This window comes from Tenebrio molitor, chromosome 7 (assembly GCF_963966145.1).
Source record: "Tenebrio molitor chromosome 7, icTenMoli1.1, whole genome shotgun sequence".
Lineage (NCBI taxonomy): Eukaryota > Metazoa > Arthropoda > Insecta > Coleoptera > Tenebrionidae > Tenebrio > Tenebrio molitor.
Window position 1 is genome coordinate 12,009,569 of NC_091052.1, and position 13,313 is coordinate 12,022,881.

Sequence of the window (13,313 nt, forward strand, 5' to 3'; positions counted from 1 at the left end):
GATTGGATCCGGTCGATTTTTTGCGCCGAAACACAAATCGATTCCGCCGTTGCAGCAGCCCTGACGATCCAAGGCAGTCGTCCTTAATTGCGAAGTTTCGGTAACGCGATACCGCAAAGAACTCGTACGGACGCAACTTTCCGTTTAATCTAGGCATGCAATCTGATATTTTTTTCGTTTAGAGGGCGACTTAGCCGAACCGGTGGCGGTAGAAAGGGATTTGTTGGGGATAAAGCCGCGCCTTAAATTGGCTCCAATATAAGGGCACGCCGAGGTGAGACGCCGTCGATCGATATTCCCCTAAATCCTGCTGCGAAAGGCAAACGGACCAGGAGGAACAAGAGCGTGCACCGAGAACAAGAATCCTGCAGGCTCGTTGATGATTATCTGCCAAGTTGTTTTTCGTCCTTGTTCGCTCCCCGAAGACGCACCCTCCGTGCCGTTTCCTTTGTGTGCAGACAAAGTTAGCGTTGGGAACTTTTTAGCCGGAATCTCCGGGGATTTACCGCGTCGGCTATACGTGAGGCGCTAGCAAATAAAAGAAACTGCAAGCGCGTTAACGCCACCCTTCCACACGCTCTAATCCCCCGGAATAATTGTTTCATTCGATTCGCGCTCAAATTTTTCAACAAATTCACTTCCAGATTCTCTGGATGATGATCGTGCGTCGCGAGCCCAAAACAATGACAGCAGCGTGATGTTTTCTTTTGGAATTGGCGTTTTCCGGTTCCCTCGCAGCGCCTCGAGCGGTCGGGGGATGGAAAACTTGTCTCCACGTTGAGCTCCCGGGGGACTCTGCCCTGCACTCGATCAGCTCAGATAACAGCACTCATGTTCGGCCTTTGTTTGAAACAACTTGCACCGTTACAACGCTTTCCCTAACTTTCGCTAATTGCTTTCAGGTCTGCGCCGTAAGTAATTGGAGACTTTGCACGCTGCGTCTCTCTCAAGAAACGACTCCATTAAAATTCATGTCTAAACGGTGCATTGTCCTAGACGAATTACTGTCACCGCCGCCGCTACTTCCTTTTAATCCCGGAATTTGACCGACTCGACCGCAACGTACCACAAGAAGTGCCAAACAAGCCGGATTTCAGATCGGCACATTCCTGAGGGCAAAGCTCCTACTCCTATCGATCCCCCAAATGATGTGTCATTATTCTGACGGACAGGAACAGGACTATTTGGGTTGTTGGATCAGTAAGGCAAAAGGCTTCGCTTTGTTCAGGATCCGGTCCCAGATTTGATCTGAGCTGAGCAATAATCTGGGGATGTAGGCAATTCGGAAACACGTCTTTAGAACGTACTGCCATCGATCACTTCCAGAACGCCCACTTCCAGACTGCCTCTTAACGAACCCTAAAAAAATTGACACATCGCATCGTTGCAAGAAATTTCAAAAAGACGGTTTTTTACTCGCTTTTCTTCCGACAATTTAACGAAGTGATCGCCCGGGGGTGCTCATAATTAAGCAATTTCACCGAGATCTTTATTTATTTTCGTTGCTTCAACATGAAAGCACAGACAATGTTCACAAAGGTAAATTGAGAGACAAGAACTGAACCGGAAGGGTGGGCGGGAGCTTTCTGCATAGGCAACGAGGAAATGTCCATTTTCCACAGTTTCATTTCAATTTAACGCATAGTGGGCCATGGAAATGAGCGTAAAATTACTTCACACCTGTCAATAAAACTTGCGTTTTTAAAATGTTTTTCCAATTTATCCCGATTTTTAGATAATTTAGGACCATTCACGCTATTTCGAAGTGTCTGTTTTTTATTATTGCTACGTTCTAGTGTGCTAGCGACAGTTACCTATTACAAATTCAAATTCATAACCTAAAAATACAAAGACATTACACAACAATTTTGTATTGCAATTATCGTGTGAAATTCATTTCGTTACAATTGGAATTGTTAATTGGTAAGTTTTTTACTGTGTCGATACAACTTATAATTTTTTTACAGGTCGTTCACAAAACATGAGGAGATAGCACTATGGGGCCCACATCATAGTCTTAAAGTACAGCAGCTAGGTACACGCTACACGTTTTTATTTTATTATATACCGAGTGATCAAGAAGGACTGTTTAAGTTGGCAATACAATTAAGAAAATTTTTATTTATAACACTGTAACTGGATATGTTTTGTTGGTTTATTTGACAAATATCTGAAATAGGTATAGCATTAACACCGACAAGCCACCAACAACCGGAAGTTACTCCTGTTATACGATTTAAAATACGATTCAGTGTTACCAACTTAAACAGTCCTTATTGATCACCCCGTAGATGATCGTACGTTACATGAACACCTACTCTTGGGTTTTGAGGTTATGTAAGCTGAATGAACGATTTATGGCACTGAATCTCAAGAACTGACTAAAATATTTTTCCCTTTTGACAAATTGAAAACAGAACTGTTAAGAAAATGTTCAAGATGTGCTAAGACAAAGAGTGATTAAAAAAATTTCATTTATTTTGAAAAATATAGGTTATGTGGTATCATACTTGTTGCTAATATTTGTTTGTGGTTTGTTCCGTTCGTTAATAGATTTTTAGTAATTATCCAATATTAACATCAACACAACTTTACTTGTAGGTATTTGATTTTCTGTTCGTTAATTTTCACCACAAATAGGTAGAGTAAATAAAGATGTAGTTTACAGTTTACACAGATAATAAATAAATTACAATTAATTAACCGAATACATTAAAGGAAATTGATCTTGAGCCTTCTCAGTGTTACGAAATTATCTGAATACAAAGAAAAAAACAAGACGGTGTCATTGTAAAATGACATAACCTCAAATTTCAAAAACAACGATTTTAAGTGGAATTTTTCACAGAAAATGTGTGATTCCAAGTTCCAACATCGTAAAAATTGCACTGGAAGGGTTGAGGGCGACGATAAAGCGGAAAAATATATCACGAGCGGTTCAAGTTGTCTACACACCCCTGTGCGGATTAGGCCGGTGGGGTGTGTAATCCTCACTATCGCGACACGGAATTAGCGTCTGATAACTGTCCCCCACAAGTTTTCCTGTACCTCTGTTTCGGTTTTATTACATTTGAGGACGGTTCAAGGGATGAACGCCTAGTCAAAATATTCTCACATAAAACAAAACCTAGAAGACAATGCATCAGCCGGTGACTATACCGACATGCACACGTGTTATTTCACATCGTGTGTACATTCTAGAAGCAATAAAGCGTTGGGGGAGTGGAACACATCTAGCAGTAATAGTCGAGACACATTACGTCTACAAAACTACCCCTCCCGGACACGGTTGGAAGACGTGCTAGGAAATGATGGTTACATTTCTCTTGGGGCTCGTATTTCACTGATGAAGTTTACCACGCCGACACATTCCGGGATTAATTCGGACTTTTCTGCAACCGCGTGCATTAGCTGATATTAAGAAATATGTTGTGTCCGTTTTAATTTTATTAACGGAGCGAGTTGGAACGAGTTGGAGTTTTCTCGACGATGCAAGCGATCCATTTGTATTAAAGTCAGGTTCCGGCTCGCTCTGGACCCAGGAGAATTTACCCTTGCGCTGGAAACTATGCCAACCCCGACTCAAACGACCAGAATTGGATTAAACTAATCGATGTCACGGAGATAAATAAACGCGTTTATCAAACTAAATCTCGAGTAAGGGAGAAAGTCGGATTTTTTGAGACACGACAGTACAAGTGTTTTGAATGAGGCGCAAATCTGGAGCTCGAGCTGGTCACCGCAAATTAATTTGCTTTGGAAGCTCTTTCCTTGGCGAGATCGGACACGATTGGGGATGGGATGAGTAATATCCACAATATTAAATGTCACTTCTATATTTGACATAAAACCTCCCCTCTACTACCAGCTCTAATGTTATTACACGGCATCAGAAGATTATGTCGTTTATTCAGTGTCGGAAAGCAATTTCATTGCCAATTTGGGATGTTTGAAGAACAGAGTCAATGTTGTAGATTCCACATTAATGGTCGAAGCTTTCGGTGCTTCGATTAACAAAGTTGCTCTATGAAGAAGGTAGATTTGGAAGTAATGAAATTATGTAAATGTAGACGGGTGTTCGCATTGTCCCACTCAGCTCTACATTGATAATTTAATTTAATAACCCAACGTTCGGTGCGATGTCTGTTTAATACGTCTTTATTTTCCAGCGCCCCTTTATGACCGTTGCAATAAATGTTTTATATTTCGCGATGCACCCTCACACCGTACGGCCTTTGCTATTCTTGGAACCACCCCACACGGTGGAAACGCACACCGTTATGAATATTAATGCCCCGCTTTCTGTCATCGCTGTAGGATGAACAATGGAACGGTTACGTAAGCCGTATTTATTTTGGTAAGCGACGGGGGGCGCCCCCACCCTCTCCTTCATCCCCGTCGAGTCGGATTTTTTCGGGCGAAATTAACCGCCAGGTCAGAGCCGAGGCGCTAAGATTTCCCGTCCGGAAAACTAACATAATAAAAGCGATGATGAAGTGTGCCATCGGTTCCGTCGGATATTTCAATGAGTTCCTCATAACTTCCGGTTGAATGGAAGGCGAAGTGAGGCGCTTTGTCGAACGAGCGGGTGCCGAGCCAATTGGGCGTGCGGAGGGCTAAAGCCCTCACCACCACGGATCAGCAAGATTGGCTTTGTTAGCCGGCCCCAGCCCCAACCATGTAAGGCTGAAATAACTACAAGTCTCGGGTTTTTTCACCATTCTCGACTTGATTAAACCAAGCGCGCATAATTTAATGAGCAAGATTCGGAACCAATTTAAGGACAAGAGGTGGACTCCAAGATGGTACCGTTTCGAGAGGTGGGGCGGCCAATTTACTTCTCACTTGCGGGGAAGTTCCGTTAGCATATGGCTGGTGGCTGGAGGCGGCAGTTTGCTAATGGGGCGAGCTCGAATGTTTAAAGAAAACATCGGAAACGTGTACGCAGGGTGAGGGATGAAAGGTGGTGAACTTTGGAGTGTTTATGTTTCGTCCTTGCCACGGAAACATCTTTTCAATTCTGGTTAAAGATTCATTACAACGGAAGCTTTTAGTTCTCTGTTATTTATGTGATGAAAATTTTATCTACTTTTTCAGTGCCATCAGCGTTTTCAAAATATCAATTTGTCAGTCAACTCTGGTTAGAAATTGATTACAATAGGAGTTTTAAAAAATACTGTTTTTACAAACAGGAAAATACTTGACTTGATACTTCATAATCATTTGATTAACTGGTCCAAGCTAGAAGTTGATTGATGAATATCAATGAATCAACCAACTCGCGCGAGGTCACTTCAACTCTTATTAGAAGAATACTATACAAGCTTATGTTTATTTCTTATTTTATTTTCACAAACTGGAAAATAATAAATTGGATTAACAAATCCAAGATACGAGTGAATCAACCAACTCGCAGGAACTCTGGTTAGAAGTTGAATAATTTACAAGTTTTTGTTTATTTTATTTTTACAAATTGGAAAATAGCCACGATTTGATACTAATTGATATGATTCGATAATAATCATTTTACCTACTGATCGAGAAGATATTTCTACTCCAGTTGGAAGTTGATTAAGGTAAAAATATAACATGTTTCATCAGCGACATCGTGTTTTCAGAATATCATAACATCAATTTATCAACCAACTCCCGGGAGATTTCTTTAACTCTGATTAAATGTTGGTTACAACACAGTTGTTTTAACAGTTGTTTTAGCTTTTTGCAATTTTTGGAACTCTGTTATTTTAAAAATTGAAAATGCAATACTTCGTTAACAGCAAATGGCAGCAAACCAAAAAACCAACAAGTTTATCAGTTTATCAATCGCACACTTTTACACTAGTTAGAAGTTGAATAAAATCAAAGTTTAATCTGTTTTGTCAGTGACATCACCGTTTTCAGAATGTTAATTCATCAACGAACTCGCGGGAGATCTCATCAACTCTGGTTAAAAGTTGATTACAAAAGAAAATTTTATATTTGTTTTGTTTTTCCAAGCTGACAATAGCAATGATTTGATACTTAATAGCGAGCATTTTATTAACTGAGGTAAAAGTTGACAGTGATGTCAAGGAATATCCTAGTTAGATGTTGATTACAACAGAGTTGTTTCTACGTTTTCCAACTTTTGACACGCTGTTCTGACATTTTAAAAATTGAGAATGCAAGTTTATTAGTTTATCAACCAAGAATTTTTATAGCAATGATTAGAAGTTGATTACAATCAAAGTTTCATCTGTTTAATCAGGGGCAGCAGCGTTTTAATAATATTAATTTATCTACGAACTCGTGGGAGATCTCTTCAACTCTGGTTAGAAGAAAAATTACAAAAGAAATCTTTATATTTTTCGTTGTCTTGACAAACCGAAAAATAGTATCGATTTGATACTCGATAACAGTCAACTGATCCAAGAAACATTTCTACTCCAGTTGATCAAGATAAAAACTTGACATGTTTCATCAGTGATACCGTGTTTGTAGAAAATGAAGGCGTCAGGTTATCAACCAACTCGTGGAAGTCTGGTTAGATGTTGATCACAACAGATATTTTACGCTACTTTTACTGTACATTTTATAACGGTACCAAAAAACTCCAAGTTTATCAGTTTAGAAAGCAATTTAAAAGACACTTTCGTTTTTGTTAAAAGTTCATTAAAATAAACTTTTATTTTATGTTCACATTTTCCTCTGTAACTTCAGCAAGTTCACGGTATTATTGTATCTTGGGAGATGCCGTTTTCTTTTAGTCGCAAGTTGATCGCAATTTTTTTTTCCACATTCGGAACTCCCACCGATGATAACTTGTGAGTATTTGACGGCGAACGCGCCACTAAAACGAAACAAATTCTCTTCTCCTGTGAAATTGGACTCTTTCTCTGGTTCTATAGTCGTAGAACGAGGCGAACCTTTGTCGCTAACCGCCCATCTCGGCTGTTTCTCAGCTCGTAATTTCAATTACTCCGATTCATAAAAGTCCGCCATAAGACAAATCTCCATTTCTGCAATTCTAATCTTCATCCCTAATGGAAAACGTGAGAAATTCGCAACACCGCGATAAAATCTAATTTAGCTCCCCCGTCGAACTTTTTCATACCTGAACGAAATGAATTTTCCTGCAAAGAAAGTCAGTTTGTGCACCAATTTATCTTTTCACAGAGAAAAAATCCCATTGACACATTCAATTTCGCCAAGTGTGTCGTAAAGTCGTGAATGGTTTCGCCTCCCCATTCAGTCCGGCTTTTCCGACTCTTGCAATAAGTTCGGCGATGTTTACTCGAGGTACAACTCCCGGATCATGGAAAAATTCTGGCAGCGACAAAGGTGCTCGAGCGGGGATACTGTGTCGTAATCTATCGATTCTTCGCAGGATGGGTCAGACCCCCGGTCTCTAGGGAGTCCTGTTTCTGTTTATAAAGCACCAGCTCTTTCGGCGCTCGCTAAAAGAACACACAAGTCGAGGGCCCTCCACCGTACTCCGGCCCACCCTTTCATCTTCTCCCAGGATGTTGACCGAAGCGATTCGGTCTTAATTAAATCATAACCTGGACGCGGACCATCTCAAGAACTGGCTCCCTTTAACACCGATCATTTATCGTGGTGGTTCATGAGCCGCGACCGTCCGGTCGTTACAGTTTTGGAAACGGACGCACTCCAGTCTTGCACTTTATCACCCTCAAATAATCGTAATGGTGATGCAGCCCTCTAATTACGCTAATGTAATCCGGGACACATGCATAAAAAGCGACGCCGCATCCCCGAAAGGTAGGGCTGTTCCGGTTAATTCATTACGTCGGAATAGAGACGGTACCTCTAAACAAGCATTCCCTTGGATTCCACCCTCCGATATGGAGAGATAACGAACTGGGGTGATTTGCTATGCGGTTGCCCTCTGTTATACAATGGAACCGACAGAATTAGCCAATTACGTGCCCTACGTGCTCTATGTTTTAATTACTATCAAATGACGACACAATTTCTTCGTTACAGGTTCAAGGATTAAAAAACAACAGATTTCAATAACAATTAGTTTAATAGACCCATTCAGATATCGGTAAACGGTCAGTACATGTGATTGCTCCTTGGAATAGTAAGGCTGCAACTGGTTCTACAAATAACAGAGCGGACTAGCTAAGTAATTTCTTCTATAGTATTTATTTACTAGAAATTTCAAAATTAAATATTCTAATTTTAGAATCAGTTAGAGCCTACGGTGCTCACAACAACAATAATTAAACAGCACCCTTTACACACAGTTTGAAATTATAGTTTTATACACTGAAACAATACAGCTATTATATTACTGCAGTAAGACCTAGATCTAGTACCTAATTATCCACATGCATCCGTTGTCCAATCAGTAACATGTTAAACTATCAGTACTTTACAAAACAATCAGATAACGCTAAAACAGACGAAATTCTAGATATTTATGTAGAGAGAAGGAGTCGACGAGATCGACTGGACCAGTCGGTCTGGTCGACCCTCAAAGGGAGTTGGAAGAAGCTGCAGTCGATTCATCTACGCAAGAACCTAACAGAATGGTCCGAAAGCCAAATCATTCTATAGTAAGTATTCACAGGCACCTTTACAAGAGATACATTTAGTAATTTTTCGATGTAGGTAAGTAAATTCGCGCTATTTGGTCAACTTAAGAGGCTCCTCTATGTACTTTTATTGCTTTACTAGTTATATACTTACATACGACAACTACAAGCACGTTTTAGAAAGTTTATCGTTAACCAAGTATAGTTGTTGTTCTAATACCATTATTTTATGAACATTCAATATTATATTTTATTGGATTTTATTTATTAGTTCTCCTTGTTTATCTTGAATCGTTTAATTTTGCTTATTATACGGATCAAGCCTGGTTGGTGGGTACTATCCGCCGCCGTCCGCGATCCATTCGTTTTTTTACTTGAAAATGTACAGATTATAGTTGCCGTCAAACGAACCGTGTGAAAAGAATTTCTCGCGCAAGATTATACCGTACAGTAAATTTGTTTACACTTTTAGGTAGAGATTTTGGGGTAAATTTACATTTATTTGAATATCTACATAGCTGAGCAATTTTTCTGGTTCCCGAACGTATTTATACTAACGGCAAAATAACACTTTCATCATTTTGCACATATACGCTATACACAAGGGAATTGACACTATCGAGTCGAGAGCTATACCAATAAAATCCAACTTGAATAATATATAATTGGTTGAGGAGACGGGGGTGTGATGCGGGCTACTTAGTGACTTAGATTAGTACTATTCTACACCTACTTCTAGAATCTAAAATTAAGTGGCCAAAATTTCGACCTATCACGATATAACAAGCGAATCAATCGATTCTGATATGTATGTGATCTTAGTTGATATAATTTATAAAAATTTTCAAAATCATCACAAACTCAACCAAAGTACTAACCTACTAACTCAACCGAGAGTACACGCTACAAACACAACTCCACGGAGAGACACTCAAAATCTACTCAAAAACTCTTCACAAGTAGAAAACTTCTGTTCTAATTTAGTTAGATATATTATGTATATATGTATGTATATATTTTCAAAGAAATAGAGTACCTTCAAGTGGTGCTATTGTAGACTACGGGGTTATCAGTAACAACTAAAAACACCGGTGCTTGTGATTTCAGCTGATATGTACATAATTTCAGGAACATTCGGTGTGATATGTACATATATGGTAATAATTAACACCCAGGGACACTTACACAAATATACAATATACACATAGAGCTTAGAAACCTTGCCTAAAAGGGTTTCGCCCTGTTTCTGCTGGTCGAAACGGATTCGGGTTGGTCGGTTCCGGCTGCTGGGGTAGTACCCGACCCGGAGGTCTCGGTGGCGGTTGAGGTTGCTGCTGATAAGCCGGAACTTCCTGGTAGTTCTGTTGGTAGTTCTGCTGGTACGTCTGGTCGTACCCTTGCTCTTGGCAAGTCCCGTTGGCGTCGAAGTTTGTCTCTTGTTGTTTGTACTCGAGGTGATTCTGTATGTCTCCTCCGACCGGTTTTTGTTCTTGCATCGAGTAAGTTTGGTACTCTTTGTTGGGCGGGTCCGACATGAGAATGTTAGCTTCGTTCTCGAACGGTTTGAAGTCGTAGATGTGTCTAAGGTACATTAATACTGGAGCGTACATGAGGTTCGATAAGGCGATGCCCACGTTGAGTGCGGTGAAGCCTATCGCTTCTACCACTCCTCCAGCGATGATAGGTCCTATTGCGTAAGCGACAGAGTATGATATGTCGGCGATAGCGTAGATGCTGCCGTAGATGGAAACATATCGGACGTCCACCAGGTAACCCAGGGTCGGGAGAAGAGCGGTGTCGATTAAGGCTATTCCGAAGCAGATGCCGCAGATGGGGATCATAAGAAATTTGTACGAGGTGGAGAACGGGATGATGAAACAGCAGAGGCCTTCCATGACCAAGCCTCCCGCCGCCATCAACCACTGGTAGTGCGGGTACTTTTTGGCCATCTTGACGGTGAGGATGACGCCTAAGACGTGTGGGAAAAACGCCGGCAGCCAGATCATCCCGATCTTCCAGTTTTCGGTGGTGAGGTTGTCTTCCATCCAGAGGGAAATGGTGGGTTCGAGGAAGGCCAAGGCCACGTTCGACATCATCAAAGCGCCGGAACAGACGGCAATGTAGGGGTCCATGAAGAGGCGCCAGATCGGCACCGAAGGCGGCTTGGCCAGCTGCGACTCCTTCAGCTGGGTCTTGATGGGTTTCATCACCAGGAGCAGCATGAAGCCGTCCATGAGCGAGACGAAGGCCAGGATGAGGAAGGGCATTTCCTTGCCGGCGAATTGGTACAGGGCCCCCCCGAAAGGCGGGGCCACCAGGCAACCGAAACTGATGAAAGCCAGGGCTATACCTAAGGCTTTGGAGCGTTCGTTTTCTTCCGTGAAGCGGTCCGCGATCATGGCCAGACCGGCGGTGTCCGCGAAAGCCGACCCGACCCCTTGGAGGCTTCGCGCGAAGAAGAGGAGGCCGTAGCTGCGGCCGCACGCGAACACCGCCGTCGACAAGAACATTATGCATAGCCCTATCATCATCGGAATGTCGTAGCCGATGCGGTCGATCAGTGCTCCGGAGAAGGGATTCACCATCAGCTGCACGATGGCCTTGGATGCGAATAGGATGCCGGTAGCCGAGTCCTGGCCGTGGTGGTCGTGTTTGTACGGGGTACCTGGTGGAACTGTCGAGTTTCCCGGAAGTATCGTTTCGTCGTTGTAGGCACCTATGTATCGCAGATAGTCGGGGATGATCGGTACTATTACCATGTACAGCATGTTATCCAGCAGCAAGGCTATGGACACTATGACTAAGATGAGTTTCTTCTGGTTGCGCGGTTCTTGGAGCTTCGTCCACACCACCTCCTTCAGCTCCCCGAATTCCATATTTATGATCGGAATCGTCGTCATGGCGGCCACAGACCAGCAAGCAGACAGCGGGTTTCGCGACGTGGTTACTTAGAGCGATTCTTTGGGGACGGGGGAGCGCAGTGCCATCGGATTAACCTGGACATAGAACAATTATTAGACTCTTTCTACGGCCGGGCGGGGAGGCACTGCGCTGACCCCCCGCACCCTCTCTTTTTTTAGGAACGCGGAGGTTGAAGCGCTCAACATCATTCTTTCTCAACACTCTATACCACTACCAACAAATCTTTTCACCAAAAAAATAACGTGAGCACTACCGACCACCATTTCACAACAGAACAAAGTTATATTTATTTATCGACAACAACAAGTGGATTTGGTACTGATCTTTAAAGTCAAATCATCCACTTTCAAAAAAAAAATTGAGTAAAGAGTACTGTCAGTAGCAGTTTTTGGAAAATTTGTTGCAATCTTTCTTGTATCAACATTCGAAGAGCGGTGCAACGTGGTGGTGTAGAATTCTGTGTTGCAAAAATATGGCACCTTAATTACGCATTACGTAACGACGTTATTGATTTCGGCCATCTTGTGCAGGTCAGCCATTTTGATTTGCGATTAATTATTACGCGTATTGCACTCGGCGGGTGCATTCCGCGCCGGATTCTTTGTCGATTTCTCGAGGGGAAATGCTTGTGCGATTTCTTACCTGTGTCGGGGAGGGCGCTTCCTATCCGGGTGGCGAAGAAGCCGCGAATGTTGTTGGCAACGCGCGATTCTCCGAGTAGGCCAAGGCTGCCTCCCGGGCCGTGCTGCCCGCGAGTCTCCACGGTGCCGATGTCCAGGTGCACTGTTTGGCTCACTCCCGCTACGTACGACCGCTCCTGTGACGCAGCCCACGCTATAATCTGGTCGCGCGGGTTGCTGATTTCTAGGGGCGGGTTTGGGACGAGGCACGCGCAGGGTTTTCCACCCCTTCATTGGTGGCCGCCCTCGACGTCACTCCCCCGGAGCCAATCCCGCTCTCCACGTCTTCGTTAATTTATGTCTCTGGCATTAATACAATCTAAATATGGAAACTGACCCAAAAATCGCCCCAGGACCTACACCCCATAAGACGTACCCCTTCGAAGTGGTGCGTGGGCCTCGAATCGCGAAACTTCGATTTTACATTTTTTAAAAAAATGATTGCGGAGAAACCGGACAAGAGGAACTCCGGACGACATGGTAGGCGCGGTAATGACAATAACTCAGAGAAAGCTTGACAAATTGAATATGTAAGCCATATATGTCACATAAATTATACTTCAATAATAATTGTCCAAAGAGAAACGTAAATCTCATACGACAATATTGCCGCAAGCATCAAACATTTTCGTCTCATCAATCCCTCAAACGTGAAAATGGGAGCTCAAAGTATTAAATAACAATTTATAACCAAAACTCCGGTGCTCACTGAACCAGATTCATGTATTGACCTTTTCACTCCACTCGTCAATATTTTTCAGCGTTTCAGTGATTGGTTGGTGGCTGCAAGACGACAATTTTTTATTAGCAAACCACGCCTCATAAACAGCAATTCCCGGTGCCACCTAACTCGAGCAACATTTTTGCATAGCTTTTATGTTACATTTTTACGATGCATAAATTTGTGTTAAGATGTTGTTAGATTCTAGATAAACATTTTCTTTCAGGAAGAGCAGTCAGCTCGTGCGCTAATCCGCTAATCCAATTTGCAAAATTTTTGCCTAATTATATTCCATCACCGGTGCAGAGAGACCTACCCGAAGAACAGATGAAGATTCTGGAGTCTTTGATATTGGTGAAGCAATTACTTACATATTCTGGTCCCACCATTCGCTCGTTATTTTAAGTGGATAACGTCAGTTTGCTGTAATCTTATCACGTAAAACAA

The 13,313-nt window shown here is 42.3% G+C and overlaps 2 protein-coding genes across 2 annotated transcripts in view; both read right to left on the bottom strand.

The window, feature by feature from the left end:
- Window positions 1-12,237, bottom strand: part of ChAT (Choline acetyltransferase) — a 30,788-nt gene extending 18,551 nt beyond the window's left edge. The window contains exon 1 of the mRNA XM_069053105.1: window positions 12,108-12,237. The gene's annotated coding sequence lies outside the window, so the exon portion shown is untranslated. The remainder of the gene's footprint in view (window positions 1-12,107) is intronic.
- Window positions 8,017-12,244, bottom strand: VAChT (Vesicular acetylcholine transporter). Its single transcript, XM_069053106.1, has 2 exons — window positions 12,108-12,244; window positions 8,017-11,539 (listed from the first exon to the last, which is right to left on the bottom strand). Exon 2 carries the CDS (start codon window positions 11,441-11,443, stop codon window positions 9,755-9,757), a length of 1,689 nt encoding a protein of 562 aa, XP_068909207.1. The 5' UTR covers window positions 11,444-11,539; window positions 12,108-12,244; the 3' UTR covers window positions 8,017-9,754.
- Between the last annotated feature and the right edge of the window lie 1,069 nt (window positions 12,245-13,313).

Coding starts and splice junctions, on each gene's coding strand:
- VAChT (XM_069053106.1), bottom strand. CDS start 11,443: ATGACGACGATTCCGATCATAAATATGGAATTCGGGGAGCTGAAGGAG.